This window comes from Nelusetta ayraudi, unplaced genomic scaffold (genome assembly GCF_046127955.1).
Source record: "Nelusetta ayraudi isolate G7.1 ecotype Tasmania unplaced genomic scaffold, CSIRO-AGI_Nayr_v1 ptg000008l, whole genome shotgun sequence".
NCBI lineage: Eukaryota > Metazoa > Chordata > Actinopteri > Tetraodontiformes > Monacanthidae > Nelusetta > Nelusetta ayraudi.
Window position 1 is genome coordinate 6,853,679 of NW_027466058.1, and position 24,571 is coordinate 6,878,249.

At 50.4% G+C, this 24,571-nt stretch overlaps 1 protein-coding gene across 6 annotated transcripts in view; it reads left to right on the top strand.

Annotated features, from left to right (window-relative positions):
* The first annotated feature begins 638 nt into the window (after positions 1 to 638).
* Positions 639 to 24,571, top strand: part of fgfr2 (fibroblast growth factor receptor 2) — a 38,308-nt gene continuing 14,375 nt past the window's right edge. Inside the window, exons 1-9 of one of the 6 annotated variants that reach the window (XM_076019049.1) lie at positions 639 to 894; positions 8,179 to 8,436; positions 8,770 to 8,844; positions 13,045 to 13,214; positions 15,461 to 15,584; positions 20,173 to 20,363; positions 20,675 to 20,813; positions 23,164 to 23,363; positions 23,932 to 24,071. In XM_076019049.1, the coding sequence (XP_075875164.1) occupies positions 714 to 894; positions 8,179 to 8,436; positions 8,770 to 8,844; positions 13,045 to 13,214; positions 15,461 to 15,584; positions 20,173 to 20,363; positions 20,675 to 20,813; positions 23,164 to 23,363; positions 23,932 to 24,071 (1,478 nt within the window). In that variant the 5' untranslated portion in view covers positions 639 to 713. Of the gene's footprint in view, positions 895 to 8,178; positions 8,437 to 8,769; positions 8,845 to 13,044; positions 13,215 to 15,460; positions 15,585 to 20,172; positions 20,364 to 20,674; positions 20,814 to 21,550; positions 21,696 to 23,163; positions 23,364 to 23,931; positions 24,072 to 24,571 lie in introns of all 6 variants that reach the window. The other 5 variants (XM_076019050.1, XM_076019047.1, XM_076019048.1 and 2 more) reach the window with 5 other exon arrangements.

The window sequence follows — 24,571 nt, forward strand, 5'->3', positions numbered from 1 at the left end:
CATCTGTTGCGCTCGGAATGAAACGAGGCGAGGGCCACATTGAGGGATGTGTTCATTATTGTGTTTTTACGAAAGCATATTAAGGCTTACTGCACCGTTTTCCCGCCCTGAAAATTATGAAAAGATCATCATTACTCCTGCATTAGAACGATGCAGGTGCATTAAAAACACATTTCTCCGATTGTTGCATGAGAACGCCACATCCTTGAGCTCGTTATTGGTAGTGTCAGTGTCATTATCAGCAGTGAGACTGACGTGCTTCCATCAAGACTCATCTCCACGTGTCTCTTCATTGGTTTCTGTAGATTTTTTTTTTTTTTTTTTTTTTTTGCACCTAATTACAGATGAGGAGCAAAGTCCGATGCAGGTTGGTTGTGTTGTTGCAGCTGGTGCCTCACGGCTTTGGTATGTCTGCCACAGCTTGTTTGACAGCATTTTGAAAGCCTGAGTTCCTCTCCCTGGATTTTATTTTCTCTCCACCTGCTGAAAGATCAAGTGTGACGCTAAGTAACAAGTCGTGTGACATCAGACGGTTGTTTGCCACACGCTAACGCACCGCTTCTTCCCCCCCCCCACCTTCCCCCTCCCCTCCCCCCCCCTCCATCGCCATCGCCACCGCCTCCTCCTTCGCCCTGCAGCCCAGGTGATTGGGTGAATTCCACGGAGCGACGGGCAAACCCGGCAGCAGTTGATGGTTGGGCGGACCCCCTCAGATGGGATCAGTGTCCAGGCGGAGGTGGAAGAGGGGGGTATGGGGAGCACTGGACCCCACTAACGGGATGGCCTCGTGGGCCTGGCTGCTGGCCGCCGTCCTGCTTTCCCTGCTGAGCGTCAGCGTGGCGCGGCCGCGTCTCACCGCCACCAAGGAGGAGGAGGCCACCCTGGAACCTGAAGGTAAGCGGCGGGGACGGGAATGAACTGTCGGGCGATAGCAGGTAGAGGTCCGGCCAGGTATGTTTCCCCCACTGCTCAGTTCTGGTCTTGATTCACGTGGAAAAAATGCCACCTCAGTGTGTGGTCGCCAGACGAAATGGAAATTTTCAGATTTCACGCCGTCGGACTTGAAAAAAACAAAACCCATTCTGCAAGAAGTGCAGAACTTATTCCAGAGAAACAAACATTTCCAGCCATTTATCCGTCACGAAAATCCCGGGCAAACGGAGCGAGTGTAAGTCATGGGTAAATCAACGGAATGGAAACCGCTAACATCAGCATGGAAAGCCTGTTGTTTTTCTTACTGCGAGGTGTGCGACTCGCACGGACTCTTGTTGTGCCTCTCCGTGGCGGTTCAGGGTAAGAACTCCAGTGCCAGAGTCGGGTTGGTGACCCCGGCGTGTGGGAGGACGGGGGCTACAGCTGCAGGGACCGTGTTGAAAAGTGGGTTGTTTCTCTCGGGGCCGCTTGCGTCACATCAGGAAAGGTAGAGGGAAAAGTCGGGAGAGAGAATTCCAGCCTCTTCTCTCTTCTTCTTTTTCAGCTGTTTTGTTTTGTTTTGTGCTCCCCGTTCTTGCAAAGCTTCTGCGGATTCAGGGGCGTTTTGCAGCTGTACTTAAGGTTTTGACTCAGAGGAACCCACAGTGTCGTATATATAGTTTGGTGGGTTTTTTTCTCCCCGTCTCTCTCGTCTTTCTTTACTTGCTGTCTCCACTCTGGACAGACACCGGCTAATTAGGGTTGTTGTGACGGACGATCATTTGCATTCCAACCTCTTTTGTTCCCGGGCTTTAATCAGCATGCTAATTGTAAGTTTGGCCAACAACAGAGCATCACAGTTTTTTTCAGCCAATTGCCCCCCCCCTATGTCTTTCTCTGGACGACTAGACGTGCATGCACGCACACAGACACACACGCAGACACACATACACACACACTCGCTTGCTTGCCCTTTCCCCTGGAGGTCAGGTAGGCTTCTTAGCTTACCTTGATGAGAGCCTTCTCCCCCTCTCTGTATTTTGTTGTTCCGTCACAGACAGTTTGGCTCCAAGTCGGTAGGTTCAGAGCCCCTCGTCTATCCCCCCCACCGCACACGCGCACACACACACACACACATGCACACCCCTCCGCCGCTGCAGAGGGAGGACGGAGGGGGAGAGTTTTCCAGGGTTACACAATCCTCCAGGAAAGGGCCTAAGAGGATTTGTGCATATTTGACTTCTCCTTTAGATGGGCAGATTAAGAGAGCGCAGGGCAGCGGTGAGGTCATGTGATAAAGTGGCTATACCTTGGGAGTCACATGGCTGAAGGGGGGTGGCGTGTGGGCTGCGGTGGGGTCAACAGGGCACTTATTAGAACCTGGTGCCTGTTTATGTGGCGTGCGGAAAGTTGTGCGCGCACTCCCAGTTCTGCGTGCTGCGCTTTTCCTCACTTTGCCTGTCTTGACCCGCAGCCTCGGTGTCACCGGTAGGGAATAGGTGTCAGGAACAACAGAGATGTTTAGGAATCCCCCTCCTGCCCCCCCAGCCGCCGCCGCCGCCTTTTTTTGCATGCGGGAGCAATAATTGCCGCACATTCGTCGGATTGCATATCAACGTCGCCTCGGCGGAGTCGACGCCTGCGCTCCCGGTGGCCCGGCGAGTTTGTTTACCTCTGGCTGCTGTAACAGTAGACGTCGAGCGGGCGCGTCGCTCCACGTCTCCCACAACGGGCCCATTGTTGTCGGCCGTGGCCACATCAAATAATGTCTCTGCGCGTTTGTCTCCGGTGCCGAGTCATTAGAGCCACTGGGATTGAGCTGATTAGCAGTGTTTGTCTTCACATTCAAGTCAAGACAGTGAGGTGGCAAAGAGAATGAAGGACTTCTTTCCAAACCTTCGAGGAAAAAAAAAAAAGTCTTTGGCTCTGCGATAAAGATGTGATCTTTCACTTATTGATATGTTTAGTTTCTGCATTTCCTCTTTTATGAGTCTGTGCCTGTGTGTTGTAAAAGCTGAATTCAGTATTTGTTTAAAGAAAAAAAAAAAAAACTCCCTAACGTTGGGTGTTTTTGTGTGCAAAGGTGGGAATGTTTGAAGGGGTTGCAGGATCATGGCCTGTCGTATAAGAGTGCGGCGTCCACACAGTGGGAGTACAGTTGTTAAAGTATAAAAGTGTCAGCTGGCCAGTTAACGACACTGTGTGAGTGTGTGTGAGTGTGTGTGTGTGTGTGTGTGTGTGTGTGTGTGTGTGTATGTGTGTGTGTGTGACCGTGGTGATGGCAATGGAAATGAACTCCAAACAAACGCAGTGGGTCAGCCGCTGTTGTGACCGGGAGGCGGCACCCGCTCTCAATATACAACCTTCACACAAAGACTTTTATTAGCCTGCTGCCTTGTTAATCTGGACGTTTTTTTTTAGGATGCCGGTGTGTGTGTGTGTGTGTGTGTGTGTGTGTGTGTGTGTGTGTGAGTGTGAGGAATTTGTTTTTCTCTGCCAGTGTGCAGGGAAAAAAGCCCCTTGTCACTCAATCTCACAGCTGCCTGATAAGAGGCTGAGAAGAGCCGCTACCTGTGTTTACCTGCCGGAGCCTCGGGCCCCAGAGGTCCGTCTGCTGAGCGGTTCTGAACAATAATAGGTGGAGTCAAAAAAAAAATAAAATAGAGTCAGACCAACATTCAAAGATGAAAAGTAATACAAACAAATTGAATTTCAAACTCTCTAAAAATCAAATTCAAATGTAACTCCAAAGTTTTTTAAACTGTTGGGCTGCAATAAGTTGTAAGATTTGACAGATTGGCCGGAGCAGGAGCAGATGGATGGAGTGTTTTGGTGACCCATCTCATTGGAGGAAAGATATATATATATATTATGGGATATGCAGAAAACATGTCCTTTAACATCAATTATAAATGAACTAAAACGTTACAACAAAATATCTGTCGTTAAAGCCCCACGGTATTTAGCTCTTTATTGAAATAACTCTTAAAACGCTGAAGAAATTTATGAAATACAGCTTTTTTTGTGACTTACTTACTATCAACATAATTTCTTGTAATTCGGCGGGCCGGATTAGAAAGCGAAAACGGGCCGCATATGGCCCCCGGGCCGGAGTTTGCCCACGCCTGGTCTAAAATCAACTCAAACAGGTTCCTAGTTTCTAGTCAGATCAAAGCTGGCGACTGCCTGAACTTTCCACATGCGCAGCGTCTTCAGAGCTGAGCACCACTCTGAGGTCACCGCTCCCTGGACCTTAAGAAGGGTTTCCACAGATAAGCGGCTGGAGGGGGTCGGGCGGGGTCCGAGGGTTGAAAGGGCGGGTGAACTGGGGACGGGGCCGTTGCCATGGACGCCAGTGGGAGCCGGTTCATGGGGGCCACGCTATTGTCATCCCCCCCACCCCCCCTCCCCCCAAAAAAAGTAATAGAAAGAAAGAAGACGACCACGATGAAGCAAAAGAGGCGATTTGAATGTGAAAGAACGTCAGAGGAGAGGGAGAGAGAAGATTGGGGGAGGGAGGTGCGGGAGGGAGGGAGGAGGGGGGGTGTCCTGGGATTTAACTGCGTGAGGAGGATACAGAGGGAAGAGAGGAGGAGGAGGAGGAAGAGGAGGAGGAGGAAAAACAGGGAAACACGAAGGGCACCACAGATAATTTGATCTGGCATTGTGTGTGCGTCTGTGTGCGTCTGTGCCTTTCTGTGTTTGTGTGTGTGTGTGCGCGTGGACATTTCCCAGCGATGGCCATGGTCATTACGCTTAGTGCTCCTCCGCTGCAAAACCCTGCAGGATGAGAGAGAGAGAGAGAGAAAGAGAGAGAGAGAGAGAGAGAGAGAGAACACGCTCCCCCCCCCGGCAGAAGCAGACGCATGAAATCATTTCCGTTAAACAAAAATCAAACGTTATTTTTTTTCCCCTTCATGCAAACGAGTTGACAAGCACTACCTGAGAGTCGCCCCTCGCTGAGTTTGACGGACGGCCAGGCGGCGGCGGCGGCGGCGGTGAGAAATGTTCGCCGCCGCGAGACTGCGAGACTAATTATTGCCAGGCGGGACGGCGGGAGTGAGCGAGAGGCGGGCGGAGGGGTGGAGGAGCGGACAGCCTGAATACATCACACCTGATAGACGCTCGTAATAGCTGTCAGAGTCGAGATGGAGAGGGCGAGAGAGTGACAGAAAGAGAGAGAGTGAGAGAGAGTGAGAGAGAGTGAGAGTGAGAGAGAGAGAGAGTGAGAGAGAGCGAGATTGCTTTTTTTTTTTTTTTTTTTTTAAATGGAGATGCGCTCCGGGGAGGAGAGAGAGGCGGAATGATGGGGAGGATGGTGGAGGAGGGGGAACACAAAGCCCGTTTGGTAGGAATTGAGTGAGGTTTGTGTGCCCGTGTGTGACTGTGCGCGGGCGCGCGTGTTTGTGTGTGTGGTGTTGTGCGAGCAGATAGGCTCCCGCCCCCTCCTGTGCTGCTGCAGAGGAGGATGAAACTTTGCAGGGATGGAAAATCTGCAGTGAAGCATCCCAGCGCTCGGCCTCACGCCCTGCATCCCCCGGCTCCTGTACACTTCTGTGTGTGTGTGTGTGTGTGTGTGTGTGTGTGTGTGTGTGTGTACGAGTACAAGCACGTACGTAAGCAGGCTCTCCTTTGCCTGTTGTCCGACAAACAGCCTTTAATAAGGTCGCGCCTCCTTCCACCGCCTCTTGTTTTTCCCCCCTGGAGTAAGTGTTTGTGTGTGTGTGTGTGTGTGTGTGTGTGTGTGTGTGTGTGTGTGTGTTTTCTAGAGAATGCGAGTGTGTTTTCACACGGCGCAGGTTCCCATGAACAATCGGGCAGGCTGGAGGTGTCAACAGGTTTAGGAGGGGGGGGTCAGGTTTAGGTCGGCGGGGTCAGCGTGGGGGAGGGGAGGAGAGGAAGGTCAGATGAAGCAGCAGCAGGAGGAGGAGGAGGAGGAGGAGTTGATGGAGGGGGACAGATGCAGAGGCGAAGATGAGAGCAGGATGAAGGCAGAGCCAGCACACCGGGGGTCTTCTTCAGGGGGTTCCCTTCCTTTCTCCCTCCTCTGCCTCTCCTCCTCTTCCTCTCCTCCTCTCCTCACCCCTTCCTTTCCCTTTCCCTCCCTCTCCTGTGTGGTTCCATGAATCACCTCCGTGCCCTCCCACTTCTCTCCGCTGCGCTGCCAGGCCGTGCATTAGTGAGCGCACTCCAGGTGTTGCCTCTCGAACCTTACCCTTACTGGGAGGGGCGGGTGAGGGTGGGGGCCCGCTACAATTCCGGTAGATACCCGATCCACTTGAAGAAGAAGAAGAAAAAAAAAAAAATGGCCTCCATCCCAGCATCCCCAAATTAAACGACAAAGGAGGAAGCGAAGCTAGTAATAACGTCAAAAGGAAAAAGGCGGAAAATAAAAAAAAGAGCCTCCGGTGTGGAAAACCGCGTCGTAAATGGCGGCGGAGACAGGGCCCATCAATCAGCGCAGACGCTCCGCCTCTTATCAGACCACACACTCAGCCACGGGAGGGTTTTTAATTATTGCCGGATTGAAGGAAATACAGGGCCAAAAAAAAAAAAAAAAAGACAATGCAGGAACTGTACCTGTGCGCCTGCTTGCCCGGGGGAACATTCAGGAAGGTGGAACACATGTCCCGACGGCTAGCGCGCGCGCGCGCACGTGTGTGTGTGTGTGTGTGTGTCTAGCACAGGCGCGAGGGCGCATAATGGGGCAAGAATGTTGTTGAAAGGGTGTATTGAGGTGCAGGAAAGGCTGGGAGTGGCGCGGCCTCCATAATTATACCCATCAACCTGAAGCAAGGCTACATATACCTTCATCACCGTGGGCTTTTTTTTTTTTTCTCTTTCCCTTCGACGCTTTTCCACCGCCGCTGCCAGCGCCTCCGGTCTTTAACACCTCTTTTTGTTCGCTCCTTCATTTTAGCTCGCTGAAAGAAAAAAAACAAAAAACACCAGCACATTTTTGGATGTTTTCTTCTTTTAATTTCACGGCAACGAAAACGACCTTTGTGTGTTTTTTTTTTATTTCTGTTCTCGCCACCGCAGCCGTCAGCGGAGACTGTCAGGAACCTGTGTGTGTGTGTGTGTGTGTGTTTGTGTATGTTGTCGAGAGACGCCAGGGCCTCAGGGTAACCGGCGTCGGCTTTAGTGTATACGGTCGGCTTGTGTTTCCACCTCCCCCCCCCCGAGAGTTTGCATGAGTGACGCAGGAGTGCAGACCGAAAGGGGTGCACACGTGAAGGCAGACATGGACTGGAAGGTGTGTGTGTGTGTGTGTGTGTTGTTTTTTGGGGGGTTTTGTGCTGAGTTGCTTGCACACTGGCAGTGCAGTGCAGTGCAGTGCAGTGCAGTGCAGTGCAGTGCTGCACACTGACAGTTCCAGGATAGAAAAACAAAGGCAAAAGCAGCCCAGCTAGAACCAGCCTGCTTGTATCTACAGCCAGAGGAAGCACACACACACACACACACACACACACACACACACACACACACACACACACAGCGCTCCCCTTTTACCCCGACACACTCCCCCACCCCCCCCACCCCTTCAGCTTTTTGGCCTCCACCTCTCCCCGGCTGCTTTTCTCTCTTGACGGCCAGACACGCTGGACTTTTATTAGCTGTGTTTAGGCTGCAGGAATCCGTCTGCGCTGCTCCTCCTCACCGCCCACACGCTTGGCTGCTCCACTCGGGACGGTGGCGCTCGCAAGGGGAGGCTTACCTGCTGCACAGCGACGCTGGCGGGGGGGTGGAGGGTGGGGCAGGTGGCGGGGCTCATCCACTTCTCACCTGCTCGCAGAGGGTTGAGGGTTGTTTTTGTTTTGTTTTATTGATCTGCCCCCCCCCCCTACGCGCGCTGCTCTGTGGCTGTCGCTGCATGCTCTCATTCTGTAAACGGCAATCACAACCGCTGCAACACTTGATAACAGAATAGCGTTTTTTTTCCCCTACCCCCTCACTAGCCAAAAAGGGGCTCTTTTCCAAAAACACTTGACTGGGAGTTTGTGGTAATGGAAAGCTGGTGTGGCAAACAAACTGGGCCTTCTCTCTTCTGTTGTGCTCCTCCTGCATAATTTAACCTTCAAATGCATCCATCAGGAGGAAGGGATGTCATGTGGTGTTTTCTTTTTTTGGTTCCTAAACGTTTGGCTTTTTTTTTTCCCCCCTTCCTCTCCCACCTTCACTTTCCACTTTACTTGTGCACCCTTTTCTTCCCGGTCTGTCCTCTGCCTCCTCCTCCCCCCCCCTCCCCACCCACCCGCTCTGCAGACGCATCGAACAAATACCAAATTTCTAAGCCCACGTTGTGCTCAGTGCACCCGGGCGAGGTGCTGAAGCTGAGCTGCCCTCTGCCGGCGACGGGGACCATCACCTGGACCAAAGACGGCAGCTCTCTGGGCGCCAACAACCGCACGGTCATAGAGCAGGAGGTGCTGCAGATCCGTGATGCCACGGCAAAGGACTCAGGCCTGTACACCTGCACCGGCGTGGGCAAAGAAACGGTCTGCTTCATAGTGAATGTCACAGGTGAGTCAGGGACGAGGCAGGCAAGGTTAGAAATGGAGTAGAACCTTTAGATGTTTACATTTGGATCTGACTGAGTGCCCCCAGTACCGTTAGGGTACGCTGCCTGAGCTGCGTCCTTTCTGGTGAGTGTGTGTGTGTATGTGTGTGTATGTGTGTAGCTCTGTTAAACCAGACCAAGTGCACCCCACTGTGGCATTTTTTTTCTTTTGCGTAAAGTTTTGTGCGTGCGCAATTTGCGAGAAAAATGACCATTCCTTCCGCAAGAGTGTGTGTGAGCGTGCAGGCAAAGCCGAGGGTGGCAGTAACGGTGGCGGTGGTGGTTACTCTGTGCAGATGCCATCTCGTCGGGGGATGACGAGGACGATACAGAGCGATCCGATGACTCTGGGGCGGACGAAGAGCGGCTAAGTGAGTATGGGAGGAGCGGAAAGCAACCATGAATGACTTGACACTGCGCTGCCCCTCGCGCGCGGCCGCCATTGAGCTTGATGTGCGCTTCATTTGTGGAAAGCAAAATGAAAAGCTAAAAGTGCAGCTAGCTAGTAAGTAGCTTTGCCTAGCTTGCGTCTTACGATTCTGCTAAAGGTTGCAAGCAGAAAATAAGGTTTGTCTGAGTTTGCGAGAGTTGGGGGCTAGGTTAAAAGTTAGCACGTCAGACGCGCATGCTTGCGCCGACGTGGGGCTTCCATAAAGAAGCTTGAAACATCTGAAAATCTCCTCACGTCGTTTCTCTTTAAGCCGTGTCCAGGTTTTAACACCATAATAAAAAAGTGCGTGACTGCATGTCAGAGCATAAGTCTGGAATGCTGATTATGAGCTAAGCTCGTACGCAGACATAATCCTCAAATTGTTTCCTTCGCTCCGTCAGTCCCCACCAGCAAAGTCTAAGCTGGGTGATTGTGGACTGCGGTGTCTATTCTTTCAGCACTTGGGAGGATAAGGCTGCCGTTAGCGCTGCCAAAGCTCACATGGGCTCTTCGCTGCATCCACATCTTTGCTACTCTTTGCCGTAGCAGCATTCCAAGCCTGGCCTATACTTTGCTTTGAGTTTAGAGTGCGTATTGTTTTGCCGTGTTGTGTGTGTGTGTGTGTGTGTGTGCGCGTGTGCGTGTGCGTGCGTGCGTGTGTGTGTGTGTGTGTGTGTGTGTCTCCAGGGAGTAGGGAGATTCCTCGCATTCCTTAAGCTGCCGTCCCTCAGGTAGTTAGGCCTTATGGAGCCAGTCAGCCAGCCAGTCAGCTGGGCTCATCCATTATGAAAGACGCCCATCTGGACTCATTTACCCACCTGATGGGTCTGTGTGCGCGCGTTTGTGTGTCTGTGTGTGTGTGTGAAAGAGAAAGTTTTTTTTTCCTTTTTTTTTTTATCACCCAAGTTGAAATGTGTTGTTCCAGCCGCAACACATGTGCGTGCGCGCGCGCGCACACTCGCACAATCGCACATTCCCCGAAATAAAGTCGAGGGCTTCCACATCTTGTTAAAATTCTCCACACACATTGCGTCTCACCGTGAGCCCCTCCCCCCACCTCCACTCTCAGCCTCACTATAATTGTCTGAAATCCATTAAATATGGGGAGGAGGGAGGAGGGAGGAGGGAGGAGCTCCGCGAGTGAAGTTTGGAAAAAAATGAAAAAAATAAAGTGTTGGAGAGAGTGTGTGTGTGTGTGTGTGTGTGGGGGGGGGGGGGTAGTTACAGCCAGCCATTCTGGTTGTAATAAGCTGTTTGAAAACAAAGGGAAATCTGTTCTGGCTGCACGCTCGCTTTTTCCCGCTGCGTGCGCGCGCGCGAGCGTTTCTGAGGAGTCAGAAACGAGATTATTATTGGAGGCGACGGGGGTGGGGAGATGAGACTGGAGCTGATTTGGTCGGGGGTGTGGGGTGGTGGTGGGGGGGTTTGGATCAGCACCAGCAGTTCCCTGAGCATGGTGTGGAGCCTTGGCTTCGGGCCGGGGAAGGAGGAAGTCGGTGGGGGGGTTGCGAGGTTCGACTTCGTACGCGGACGTTTGCTGGAAAGCGAGTCGGCTGTGTTTGTCTGTCATCAGCGGCGGGGAAGAGACGTCACTGGGCGGCCGCGAGGGGAGAAGAGGCCCGGCTCTCGGGTCGCGGCGACGGCTCGCAGCCGCGTGGACCTGAGACTTTTCTCCGTCCCAGGGAAATGTCTTTTTTTTAGCCGTCCCTCGCTGCTCGCTGTCGTCTTCTGTCCCGTCGCTTTGAGCCGTACGTGACGGATTCATTCCTGGAAAAGTGTTTTTCCCTCACACAAATTAGTAGAAACTGTCTAAAGGTGTAAAATATTTATTTTATTTTTTTATTATTATATTAGCAGGACCAGATTAGGTCCACTTGTGTTGTGCACAATAGAACACCTCGTACTTTTAACAAGAAAATAAAACTATTTGATCTCACGTGAGATTCATTTCAAGGGTTTGGCTGAATAAGCAAAATACACAGATTCAAATAAAACAACAACAGCTGCATGAGAGAAAATCAATAGTAAAATCATCAAACTACCATCATATGTCATTGAAGGTCCTTTACTGTCATGCAGTCAGTTCCTTCGCAGAATTCAGCTGGGAATTGCACCGGCTCAGTCACGAGGCTGGAAGTTGGCAGCGTAACCGAGACTCATTGCGAAACGACTTGCGAAAACTACGGTGGCCCTTGGAGTTCTCACCGCTGCCCCCCCCACACACACACACCTTTACCAGCACAGTTATGTGTTCGTTTCATTTGGCTCTTGTTCGCTGTTGGACTTATCTCTGGAGGGACTTTGGTGGGGGGGGGTGAAGAAAACAGTTGTGACTCATGGCGCAGGAGTTAGATAACCTCAGCTCACCCCCCCCCCCCCCCCCCCCCCCCAACCCAGGGGCCAGCTTAGGATAAACAGGCGTGAGAGGGGATCCGGATGCGCCGGGCTTTGAGGGACGGAGGGGCTCCAGGAGTCCCCAGCTAAGGGGGGAGGGGGGGGGGTGCTACCTCATCTGGACCTGGAAGGGGTCTGGGGGTCGTCTCGTTTGAAGTGCTGCCCTTCGAGGTGGAGAGAGCCTGGGAAACAGCGCCGCTCACCTTTCATGTCCCAACCCTCGTCCTCCGACCCGGACTCGCCGTTCAGGGTCAAGGGGTCGTTTCGGGGAGACGTCCCCGCCGTGAGCCCAGTCTTCACCTAATCTGTCACCGTCCCAACGGACGGAGTGCTGACGCTGGGAGTCACAGAGGAAAACAGGGAGGGGGGGGGGGGGGGTCTCAGAGGAGAAGATCCAGGAAGCGAAACACTGATAGTGAGAGTGACAAGACGGGCGAAGAAAGCAGCGCGCAACTAATTATAGTTTGGCTACTTGGGGCTATATGCGTCCGTTCAGGAAGGAAGAGCGAGTCGCTGTTTACTGACTTTACTCCCCAAGTATGCGCGACTCGTCCGGTGGTGCGCGCCAGAGAAAACGATGGGAGGTGTCCCATAGTATGCCGATTATTGGATAGCGAGCGGACGCTGGGAGCAAACAGTTCCCCCCCTCTCCCGGGGGTGGTGGGGGGGGTGTCGACTTTATGTCGGAGGGCCATAAAAACCAGTAGTGGCTTGGTCCGAGGGGTATTCCCTCTCGTCGCCTGCCCCGCCGCTGTTTGGAGAGGAAGCAATGGTGTGGAAGACCGTTTGGGCTTGTTGTTTGACTTTGTGCTGCTCTTCCCCTCCGAGCCCCATCTGCTCAGGCAATCACGCTCCCAGGTGCAGGGAGAGGGGAGGATGGGGGATGGGGGGGATGGGGGGGGTTGGCTCAGAGGAGAATCCAGCTGAGCGAGAGACAGAAACTGGAGAGCAAGAAGGGAAACCAAGCAGGGGTCACGGCTAATGGAGATAAAGTCGGGGGGGTTATAGTGAAGGAGAGGATTTCAGTGGAAGTCGTCGTCAGCGCTGATAGAATCTGCTCAAAGCTTTTCTTTTTCTTTGTTTTCGGAAACTCCGTCATCAAACGTGACGTTCTCTCTTTCTACTCGTGACGACGCATTAACGATTTTCCAGCGCCAGGCCTGACGTGTGGCCTGGCCGAGTGGCTGCAGCAGATAAACAGGGCAGCAGCAGCAGCAGCAGCAGCAGCAGCAGCAGCAGTCAGTGGTAATGGGAGGAAGTGGAAGAGAGGGAGAGAAAAAGAAGAAGAAAAAAGCTGTTAAGCGGAATGAGATGAAATTGAATGTGATGGTCTAGTTACCCTCTTGGCAACTACCACCTCTTCCCTTTTGAGTTGATGCCCCACCCGCCATCCCGCCACCTCACCGCCCTCACACACACACACACACACACACACACACACACACACACACACACACACACACACACACCCTCTGAATGTCCCGCAGAGCCTGCAGGGAAGGGGTTTGTTTTTATTGAACTGTGCGACTGTGGAGTGTGTGTCTGGGTTGTGTTACATAGACCTAGTACGACGTGTGTGTGTGTGGGTAGGGGTCTCTGGGAGTGTTAGGAACCATTCCTGCACCCCACCCCAACCCCCCCACCCACCTCACATTGCTCCCATATCAGCCTCAGCAGAGAGGCCCTGACGGCGACCTGCGAATGCTGAAGACCCGTCACCAACTCTTCTCTCCCTCCGGCGTCGCAGGGGCTCCGTACTGGACCTCGTCGGCCAAGATGGAGAAGAAGCTGCACGCCGTGCCGGCCGCCAACACGGTCAAGTTCCGCTGCGCGGCGGGAGGCAGCCCCCGGCCCAAGCTGCGCTGGCTCAAGAACAGCAGGCCCTTCCGCCAGGAGGACCGCATGGGAGGCTACAAGGTAGAGCAAACAGCCGTCCATCACGCTCTTTATGGCAAATGCCAACAGCGTTCGCCCGACCGGTCGCAGCTTGTTGCGTGACGGCATGCTTTTTTTTTTTTTTTTTTTGCTTCCTTCTCTTTACGTTTGTGTTTACAAGGGACGCCCCCCCCCCTTCAACTCCCCTCATCCCCATCCACAAATCACTCCCTGTCCGTCCTTTCACCCTCTCTCCACCCTCCGCCGGACAGCCGGGAGGAGAGGGGACAGAGGAAACGAGGGCAGGGTTTCCCAGTGTGAAATTGGAATTACTCATCCGTGCTCCTCTTCTCACCAGGATACTTTGCAGGCCCCTCTCGCTGTAACTCGAAATGGCTCCTTACCTCTGACAATTAGAAACCCAAGCCGAGGACTTTGAAGGGTTAAATGCCCCCAGACAGTGACTGCGTGGAGACAGTGGGTAGCGTCGGGGTTGCAGTGAACTCAGAGCGCGCTGAGGTAACTCAATCGGGGAGGAAAGCATCCCGCTGGCTTTCGCTCAGGCCACGTGATCGTGGCCGTGTGATTTTATTGTGATGAAATGTAAACTTTGCAAACATAACGGCCGAGCTGGTCTTAGTTTGAAGTCTGGAGCCTGAGCCGCCTATCTCCAGATATAAACAACGTGCTCCCTGAAAGAAGGGGTGAAATGTATTGCTTGCAGTCGCTTCAGTTCAGTGCGAATCCCAGACTTGAGTGTTTGACTTCCAGCGGCAGCCCTGCTTACTGAACGTGTCCGTTTCACCGCGTGTCGTCCAGGTCGTGGGAAAGCTGCTTCATCTACGAGCACGTTCAAACAAAAGCATGATTCTGCGTGGAACTAGTGAAAACATAAAGAATTCCTTTGCAGTGAGTGAGCCTCGTTTAGATGGGCGAAATGTTTTCCTTCAAAATTCCTTCGCCCGGGCAGCAGCTTTTCTCTCCGTTTAAGGTCCAGTGTGTGTGAAATTTTCAAGGAAGCCTAGCTGACAGCATGATTAGTATTTAGGGCACTGACAGACGGGCTTCCTTAAAAAATGGCGGCGCAAGCTAACTTTGGAGCTAACTAGGAGCAGGACTCTTGCTCTATGTATATTCTTATATTTATATATATATATATGTATATATATATATATATATACATATATATGTATATATATATATATATATATATATATATATGATAGCTGTTCTAAGGGTAGGAAAACCAAATGACTTTTATTGTACTGTGATTATACACTTTTATTATTGTAGTTATGGCCAGTATGTTAAGCTTTTAACAATAAAGAAATTATAAATCAAGCTACATTTTACACACTGGACCTTTAAGAGCAGAGTTAGAGCAGAACTGCAGCGGGGTGGTTATGAAATTGACTCCCTGAAAGGATCCGGTGATGCTGAACAAGACCGAAGCCGCACAGTTAATGATTGATGGTCTTCCTTGCCGGGAAGGTTTAGGTGCGGACGATGTTGATGTAGCTGGTAAAGTCGCTTCCTCTTGGCATTTCAGTGCACTCGTTACAGCATTGGAATAAAAAAAACAAAAAACAAGCACGGTGGAAGCATTGCGAGTCGGGCTGTGAGTTGCGGCCAGTGGGGCAGCTTGTTTCGCTCTTTCCTTCTTTTTTTTTTTTCTGTCAACAAACGTGGGACAAAAAGCTGCACCTTAGCCCAGCCCTGTGGCATAAATCTCTCCATTGTGCGCTGTGTAGGCCTGTGCAAGCAGAAGGGACAGTCTCCCTTCAGTGTGCAGACGGAAACGCTATTGTTGGCTCACACCTGTGGATTCCTGAGGGGAGGGGATGGGAGGTGTTGTGTTTGCAAATAATTTTCAATAACTGAGGAGGGAGTGGTGTGAGTGGAGCTGGACCAGATAACGGCGCTGACACGTGGAGTTTGGCTTCTGAAGAGATGCATTTAATTTTTTTTTTAGTCTCTTCCCCCCCCCCGTCCCCCCAGCAGTTAATGTCATTTGCAGCTTTGAATGGAACTCCTGGCTTTTAAAAAGCCCTTCTGACCTGTCATCAGCTGCAATATTGCGTCCACGCACTCTTCATCAGCTCTCGTCTTTCATCCCGTCCACCAAATCCCCTCTGTCATTTTTCTCATTTAGCGCTAGTTTCACCCCCCCCTCACCTCTCCCACGCTGAAAGGTCAGCGAACGCGCCTGTGCTTCAGTCCGCTTGTCCGTGACACGAAAAAAAAAAAAAAAAAAAAAAAAAAAAATCCCTCTGCCTCTTTGTACCCAGGTGCGAAGCCAGCACTGGACCCTCATCATGGAGAGCGTGGTGCCGTCGGACAAGGGCAACTACACCTGCGTGGTGGAGAACGAGTTCGGAACCATCAACCACACGTACACCCTGGACGTGGTCGGTCAGTACCCGTGCACACACATATCCTTGTAGGAGCGCACCTGTGGGGCCCGGCGGGATAGTGTGCACACTGTTATATCAGCCAGGTGCGGCGTGGACGCAGGTGCGGGTCAAGCAGAGCCGCCCAGTTTATGGAAACGAAAGCTCAACAGTCCTGTGGTGTCTGTTTAATGCCTCGTATGTTTGGGATCTCCTTGGAAATCGTGCATCAACGGTAGTTATACAAATCTATTGGAAAAGCTTGTTGTGTTGACCCACAACCATTATTATTATAGCTGGAACCTAATATAAACATCATATTTACCCAAATATCGTCTGAAAGCTTTACACAAAAAACAAATTGGCATAAATGTATTTTTTCAAATTAGGTAATCCTGGAGTCACATGCAGTATAGGGCCTCGTCTGTTGATGTGAACGACATCAGCAAAAAATGATTTAATGGGTCAGTTACTAAAACCATAAAAAAAAAAAAAAACATCATATTGGATAGAATTTTACTGAAGGAATAATATCCCTTTAAAAAATGCTTCCAAATGTCTTGGAAAAGGCAGCTTCCAACCTGTATTGGTCATTGTGGTGTTGCTCTCCAAGGACGCAGATCGCTGACTCCAGCGTAGGTACAACAAGTTTGTTCCCAACTCGGTCAACCCCTCGCTGTGACCTTTGGAGCTCAGAAAGCAAAGAGTTTTTTTTTTTTTTTCTTTTTCTGCTCAGTTTGCAGAATCAATAGAGCGCGGGGACACCAAGGGCCACAGGGATAAAGTACCTCTTTATCAATGCGCGGGAGTGCACAGCAAATTTGCTCTTAATGCCGACTGACCCGAGCTTGAGCTCACCCTGCCAACAATTGGCACGCATCAAAGTTTACCTGAAAGGGTTTTTCTGCTAAACGCGGCTTTACAGAGAATCGCAGCTGCGTACCTGAGCTGTCGAAATGATTTTTCCACCTCTGGCTAGCATCTCCGCGTGTGGAGCATTCATTTTAACGTGTAGGATGAATACGGGGAATGTACGTTGAGCATGTAGGCGCATTCACACGCGAAGCACATGTAGGTCCATGAACGCACTCACAGTGCTCCCCAACTCTGGCCCCCTGCTCTGCGCCGCTCTGGAATTAGCTAAAGCTCTCCTTCAGACTGCATATTTCTCTTTTTTTTCTGTGTTGGATTTTATTGCGAAGCAGTAAACCCCGCCGACGTCTGGCTTCGCAGTCACTGCCGCGCCCCCCTCGCCCCACCCCCGAACGCAAACCTTTTCTTCGTTCTCCTCCGCTATAGAACGTGAGCGGTTGGAAAAGAGCAGACAGAGACAGAAAACAACTACTTATCAGTCTTTTTTTTTTTTTTTTTACACACTCAACCTGCCAGATCAGCCGTTAAAAATCCCAAAGCGTCCGGCCTTTACCGGTTCAAACCGGCCTGCGGAGAAAAGGCCGCACCGGGACATCCAGCGGGAAGGGCAGACAGACACGGCAAGTGGACTCGAGCGAGGAGTCAAAGCAGGCTCCTTTCAATAAGAGCACTTTGGCACCGCGTTGCCCTTTGTTGGGAGCCCCATGGCCCATCCTGTGCCATGCGTGCCACATTCTGCCTGCCCTCACAAAGCTATGCCCCTATGTTTCACCAGTCTGGGATGGGCTCGCGTGGAAAGTCCCAAATCTGTGTCCCCCTTCCGCGCTCCGCTATTCTTCTGCTGATGGCGTTACGTCTCTCCAGTTGATCTCTAGATTGAAATCCGTCGCGGGTCAGTGGTGGCGTCAAAACAGTGCACGGTGCACCAATCCATATTAGTTAATTGATTTATAATGTAGACACTGGCACCTCTCCCAGGGACATGCCTGGCTGGACTGGAATGTCCAGTTCTTTGGTCGCAGATTATAACATTACTCTCTGACAGTGTCGTTGGGATTACTCCGTAAAAGTAATCCAACCACTGATTACTGATTACTCCTTGAAAAGTAATCTAATTACTTCTTTAACTACTTTGTTTCATAAGTAATGAATTACTAATTACTTCAGTCCAAAAAAATAGAGTAACAGTTGACAATGTCTTGTTTCTTGCACATGAAGTACAGCCAAACCACAATATTCTTTGATTTTAGACGGGATGAACTCAAAATAATGTTTGTATTTCCAGCTACGAACACAATCGCTGTTTTTTCTTTTGCCGCCACCAGGCTTGTTTTGGTGCGTCGTCGCATGTCAATGACGTTGCATGCGCGGCTGCATCATCGATCTGCGACATCGTCGTTTTCTGTTGTTTTTCTAAATTTCAGACATTTCGTGGATAATGGGACATTTTTAGCTTGCAAAATATCTCAGAAAAGTAATGGAATCGTTACTTGATAAAGTAATTATGATATAATTACCAGTTTTGCCACAGTAATCCTGTTTACATTACTCCGTTACTAAAAAAAAAGTTTAGTTTAATTACAGTCGTGGATTACTTGGTAATGGCTTACTTGCCAACACTGCTCTCTGATTTGTTAAACGTTGCCAAAATTGCAAATTGACAAAATACAATACAAAACATCACCACAGTATTTATCCTTTGGTCTGTCACACCAGTGGAACTGCCCCTTGTTGTGCCAAACCCTTTATTTAGAAAAAGTCTTTCTGTTCCTCCCTGAATTGCTTTTGTTTTTTTTTTATGCTTTTTCCATCATATAAGTGATTCACTTTACAGTGAGGTTTTCAGCCACAAAGCGTCTCGGCCACATGCTTATACTCAACAGTCTTCATTTAGATTTAAATGCAAGCATCCCTCCATAGACCTAATTGTTCTGTGGTTTCTCTATAGTCTGAGCACGACGGGGCTCATTTTCCTGCCCGACTCGCTCGTTCTGTCATTGTGTCTGAGCTGCTTTTAATGCCGCAGCCAACATTCACAGCAGATATAAAGAAAATTAGATTTCCCCCCCCTTTTTTTTTTATATAATTAAATGGCAGCTTCAAGAGTCCTTCATCTTGCAGACGTTTTTTTCTGTGGATGGCACTTTGTTTGGCAGACACATCCAGCCAGTCAGCGCCCTGTTTGGCAAGTTCTGCCGTGAAAGCCTTCAGAAGCGATCGCGGCTCTCTATTTAGGAGTAGATCGTGGGAGTGAGAAGTTCTGTGAAAGACAGAGTAGAGAAAATGCAGAAGGAGGAGGAGGAGGAGGAGGAGGAGGAGGCGCAAAAAAGAGAGACAATAAACAAGGTCGGCCGTAGGATTGGGACGAAAGGAGAGGAGAGAGGAAGGAGGGGTGGGAAGCTCCGATCAGACGGATACCAGACAGACAGACAGACAGACAGACAGACAGACAGACAGACAGACGTGTGGAAGGTGTTTCTGTCCCCAAGTATTACTCGTCGTATTACCAGCCTCCCTCTCCATCTGCTGAGCACCTCCAAACTCACCCCGCTGTTCCTCCCTGCAACCATCCCCCCTCCAGTCCAGACTCGGCCTTACGCACACACTCAAAGAATTCCCTGCGCCTACCTTGAGGCTTTGTTTTGGAAAGGCAGTGCGGCGCCCCAGGCTTAGTGATGTCATCTGTGTGTGTGTGTGTGTGTGTGTGTGTGTGTGTGTAATGGCAGCGGGTGATTGCTGTCCGTGGTGGGGGTTGGTGGGCTCCTCCAAGTGGTAGTGAAGGCTGGCTAGCGTTTGAAAGGGGGCCATTGTTCAACAGGTCTCGCTCTGTTTGGATTCGCAGACCAAATGTTTGCCTGTAGATGAACGCAGATAGCTGCTGACGCGTGGACACTGTGGAGGTCTTTGAGCACGCAAAGGCCACCGCACCTTTCTCTCTTTGGCCCGGTTCTCACACGCACCACACCCATCAATCAATCAATCAATTAATCAATCAGTCAATCAGTTAATCAGCTTTTGTTTTGAAAGCGCTAAATCACATCCAGAGGCGTCTCAAAGTTGTCAGAAGCTGATTCCTCCGGTACTAGCATGAAGGAACAACGCTCTAAGAATATCACTAGAACACGGAAATCAGTCAGGAACACAGTGCTGAACACACATGGGATGGCTTTGACAGCTGTTGCCTTGAATATCGAATTGAAAGTGATTTTAGGGAATGGATATCAAATGTGCAACACGCAGTCATCATTACAAAAGTTCAACGCTTTAAAATTGCTAAAAGAAAATGTAAACATTTCTAAAACAAAGCTTTGTATTATGATCACACTTAGTTGTGTGTGCTAAGATATACAAGAGTAAACAGTAAAATATAAACATCATGGTTTATATTTTAGACTCTTTAAACAGCATATTTATATATACACACACAAACACACAATTTTCTTTCAATCAGTTCAATCACTTTTAATTAGACATTGCAAATTGTTTTGATTAAACGCTAAAATGTTCCCATACTTGTTCAGCACATGTTGACTGATTTTCGTGCGCTCATAATGATCGCAGAGCTTTCAAGACCATTGCTTCATAAAACTGGTTCATCGTGGATTTCAATGCAGAAACGAGTCAGTGACCCGCAACTTCTCAACGGTGGCGTATTTCCTGAAAACACCCGTCAAATAGCGAAGCAGCGCCCTGAAACCTTGTCACCGCCCCCCCCCCCCCCCCCCCACCCCCTGCAGAGCGGTCGCCCCACCGGCCCATCCTTCAAGCTGGCCTCCCGGCCAACACCACCGTGCACGTAGGCGAGGACGCCCGCTTCGTCTGCAAGGTGTACAGCGACGCCCAGCCGCACATCCAGTGGCTCAAACACATCACCCAGAACGGGAGCCGCGACGGCCCCGACGGACACCCCTACGTCCGAGTGTTGAAGGTACAAACCTGCTTTCCTCCTTCATTAGAAATCACTTGTTCCCTTGATCCTTTGCATTATTTCCTCCTGCAGCGGTTTGCAGCTGCTTCTATATAAAATGTCTGCAAGTTGGAGCTAATCCAACCCTGTTAGCCATTTCCTGCTCTTTCCGCAGATCCGAAAAGCAGTAGCCACGTTCGCGAAGTCTCTCTCTCTCTCTCTCTCTCTCTCTCTCTCTCTCTCTCTCTCTCTCTCTCTCTCTCTCTCTCTCTCTCTCTCTGATTGACTTTTCAAATGTTGCCTTCTGAGCTCTGTGCATGTGGTGATTGCAGCGTTCGGGCATTAACAGCTCGGACGTGGAGGTCCTCACCCTCAACAACGTGACGGAGGAGGACGCCGGAGAGTATATCTGTAAAGTCTCCAATTATATAGGCGAGGCCAGCCAGTCGGGCTGGCTGACTGTCATCCCAGGTAACCACTGAGACGTGACCCCCACCCTTCAAGTTCTCCCCCCCCCACCTCTCCCCTGGTGTGGTGCCCTGGGCCTGGCCTGATGTCTCTGTGGTGGTCCCGCTGGTGGTCTCTTGGTGGTCCCGGAACTCACGGTTCTCTCTCCTCACCCCGACGTCAGATCCACCTCTCCTTTTTTTTTTTTTATTCTATTCATTTGTACAGCTGCTGAGTTTCTAGGGCAGCCATGGAAGCGCTGCACTCACCTGCAACACCCCAGCAGACCCTCAGACTGTGGACGGTGTTGCAGCGCAGTGCTCTCCATGCCCTTGTGTCCCTGCATGCGTCCAGCTCCAGGGTGTGGATTACTCGGTTTCTCTTGGTGACGGCACCCTTTTGGTTTTGTTTTGTTTTTGTTTGTTTTTTTTCATTCGGTGACTTTGTTCTGTTTCGTCATGTTTTGGTGGCATTCCTGGCTCTTTCCCCAGTCTATGTTATTAAGCCTTCTCAGCAGCAGGGAAACTCCCGGTATCCTGTCCTCTAGACGGGACCTCAACGATGGACGCCATCCAGCTCTTTTTCCTACTCGGTGCTGTGGGTCTCATTTTTCTCTCTCTCTTCTGCTCTCCTCCTCTTCCTCTTCCTCCTCCCCGACTTTGTTGCCCCCGTGTGCGTTTTTCTTCCTCCCCATCGTTGTCTGCGCACCCCCCACCCTTCCTTTTTTCCACCCCCTTCTTCCTTGGCCTTCCTCTCCTCAGACCGCAGGTGTTAACACCACAGATAAGGAGATAGAGGTTCTCTACTTGCCCAATGTAACTTTTGAAGATGCTGGGGAGTATACGTGCTTGGCGGGTAATTCTATTGGGATCTCCTATCACACTGCTTGGTTGACGGTGCTTCCAGGTATATCAATATATCCTCACACTGGCCTCTCTTTTTTTTTTCTTCATTTTTTTCATCTCCGGAAACAGTTGCATGAAAGAAGTCGGCGGCCCCTCCCTCCCAACCTCCGCAGTCTGAGACTCAAATATTAAATTACTGCTATGAAGCGGCCAAATCGGTATCTAAGACAAAGCATCATATGAGTAGGAAGCATATATTCTGCGATGCTATCTTGATTGGCGAGCTGTTGAAAGGCTCAAAGCAGATAACGTGGCAATTTGCCGAGAACCCATCATAACTCCCAGACGGAAGTGGAGTTCCCAGAGCAGCTCCAGTGTCTCCAGACTGTAAAGGGAGGGTCCGCCGAGTGTCTTCCATCTCATTCCGTCTCTCATTCGCCTCCTCGGGCCTTTCGGGGCCACGTTGTGGTTCTGAATCTGCATGCCAAACAAATCCGTTTTTTTTCCTGCAAACGTTTTCACCCTCCCGCCCGCCTTCTCTGGCCCTGATAATTGCCTTTCTCTTAGATCATTATTTCTACTTGAAATAAAGGTCGAAAGGTGAAGCTCAACTCTTGTCAAAGTTGGCTTGGCTTTCTCAATTATCAGGGCCAAACACGCCGCCTCTGCACGGTGAATCATGCATGCTTATTTGTGCTCTCGTGTTTCAAAGTGTGTTACAGCATTTCATCTGTCGCGAAACGTCTAGACTCGACTGATTCACTCTAAAGCATTGGAAACATAAAAGTCAGCGTCAGTATTATGTTCTTGCCAAGAGGGATTGCTGAGGCCAGTTGGTCTGTTGAACGCAACGTTTAAATCGTTGATAGTTTCGTTTTTCTCTCCTGTTTGAAAAGAGAAAAAAGCAAAATAAAAAAGCTGCCTAACGATCAGAAGCTGCCATCCCCTCCGGAAGTAATTTACAAAACATTCTCTCTCGTGCCTTTTCTGCACCAGTGGAGTCATCAAGGCTGTGAGGAGTCAAGTTCTCGCAGCGGGACAAAAAGAACCTTAGCATTACGGAACAAACAATTTCGATAGCAAACATGTGCAGCACAAACGCAGAAGCCCGTTTCCTCGTCGGGAAGTTCAGTCTATGCGCAACCACCAAGGACGCCGCTCCCCTCTTGTTTGCGGTCTGAAGTGAAGCGTGCATTGTTCCGCCCCGCGTGGGCGTGTGTTTGCATTCGCATGTCTCAAACATCAGCGAGGGCTGCTGACATACGAAGGTCTGGTCGTGCCGGCTGCGTCGAAAAGTCTCAGTCGGTCGCCAGGCCTCGCAGAGACAAACAAATTCGAAAATAGCTGGCGCAAATAGACCAGGTAGAAACATTTCAGCTGCTTGCCCGTTGTAATTGCATTAACACGAGTCATCTCTGCCTCGTCTGTGTGTCCACCGCGTGCCCAAACCTGCGTGCATGTTAGCGTACGTGAGAGAGACGCGGCGCCTTGTTCCACTCCCTCCACCTGACCTCTCGCCCTGTCCTCAGCCCCGGAGAAATCCCCGGGGCCTCTTTCTCCAGACTACGTGGAGATCGCCATATACTGCGCGGGCGTCTTCCTCATCGCCTGCATGGTCGGCATTGTGGTGGTGTGCCGCATGAGGAACACCGCAAAGAAACCGGACTTTGGGGGCCACCCGGCGGTCCACAAACTGAGCAAGCAGATCCCTCTGCGCCGCCAGGTAACAGAAAGTAGATAAAGAGTTCTAATGGCATCTAACACCCGTAGAGGAGAAAACACACCACACGCTGCAGACATGCCCACAACACTATCATAAAAAAAAACACTAGGCTGTACCACTGATGAACATTTAAAGCTAATGGTGGCAGAAGCCATGCAAGTTTCATGATATGGTAAGCATCAGTAACTCCCACAAGTCTCATTAAGATCAACATTACCTTAGTCAGCACTTTGCCTGAGACTGCAACCAAGTTTTTTTCCCCCCTTCTACGTAAGCCGTGCCTTTGCCTCAAGGAAAAGCAAAAGGTACATCTCTGAAAGGCAAAAAAAAAAAAAAAAAAGTGTTGGATTTCAATCTGCATGGAGCCGGGGTCAAGGTAAGGTTAGGGTGGAGGAGGAGCAGCACTCTTTAATGACTGAAATCAAATCATGTGTTTCTAAGTAAAGCAGCCACAACTTCCTGCTCGGTCACCGCATGCACACCTCTAATAAACTCTCCTCTGGCGATGCCTTGGAACCTCATGTGACCTAAGAACCCTGGCAGCTATGATCAGCCAATCCTTCTCAACCTTTAGGTGTCGGCAGACTCGAGCTCTTCTATGAACTCCAGTACGCCGCTGGTACGAATTACAACCCGGCGAAGCTCTGCGCACGATGACCCCATACCCGAGTACGACCTTCCCGAGGATCCACGCTGGGAGTTTAACCGGGACAGGTGAGGTCTAACCGTCCTCTAGCACGGCGGCAGACTTTTACTTTTGTTTACCGTCTGTCAGCAGCTCACATTTACCGTTTGTTCACTGGTGTTGTACACACTGCACACGGTCGTTTTGATTTCCTAGGAAGCCAGATGCCTGTTTAATGATTCAAAAGCTTCCAGTGATTAAAATAAAAAGTCTGAGGCATTGCAGTGGAAATCTAAATTATAGCGCAGTCCTAATTGCAAGTCTGTTGCATAATGCATTATTATGGAAATCTGACTCAAATTGCGCATAAAGTACAAACCAGCCCATAGGATGCTCATCTGCTATGCAGTGTCGCTTTTCTGCTCAGAATTCGGCCGCAGCGGGTTCAGTATCACACGTGGCTGCCGTCCGGGCTGCACCATTGGCTCCTCAGTGTCAGCGGATCTATCTTCGGCTAACAGGGCACATTAAAAGAAAAAAAATAAATAAATAAGGAGAAGAAGATAGCAAGGTCTTCGCTTCACAGTGC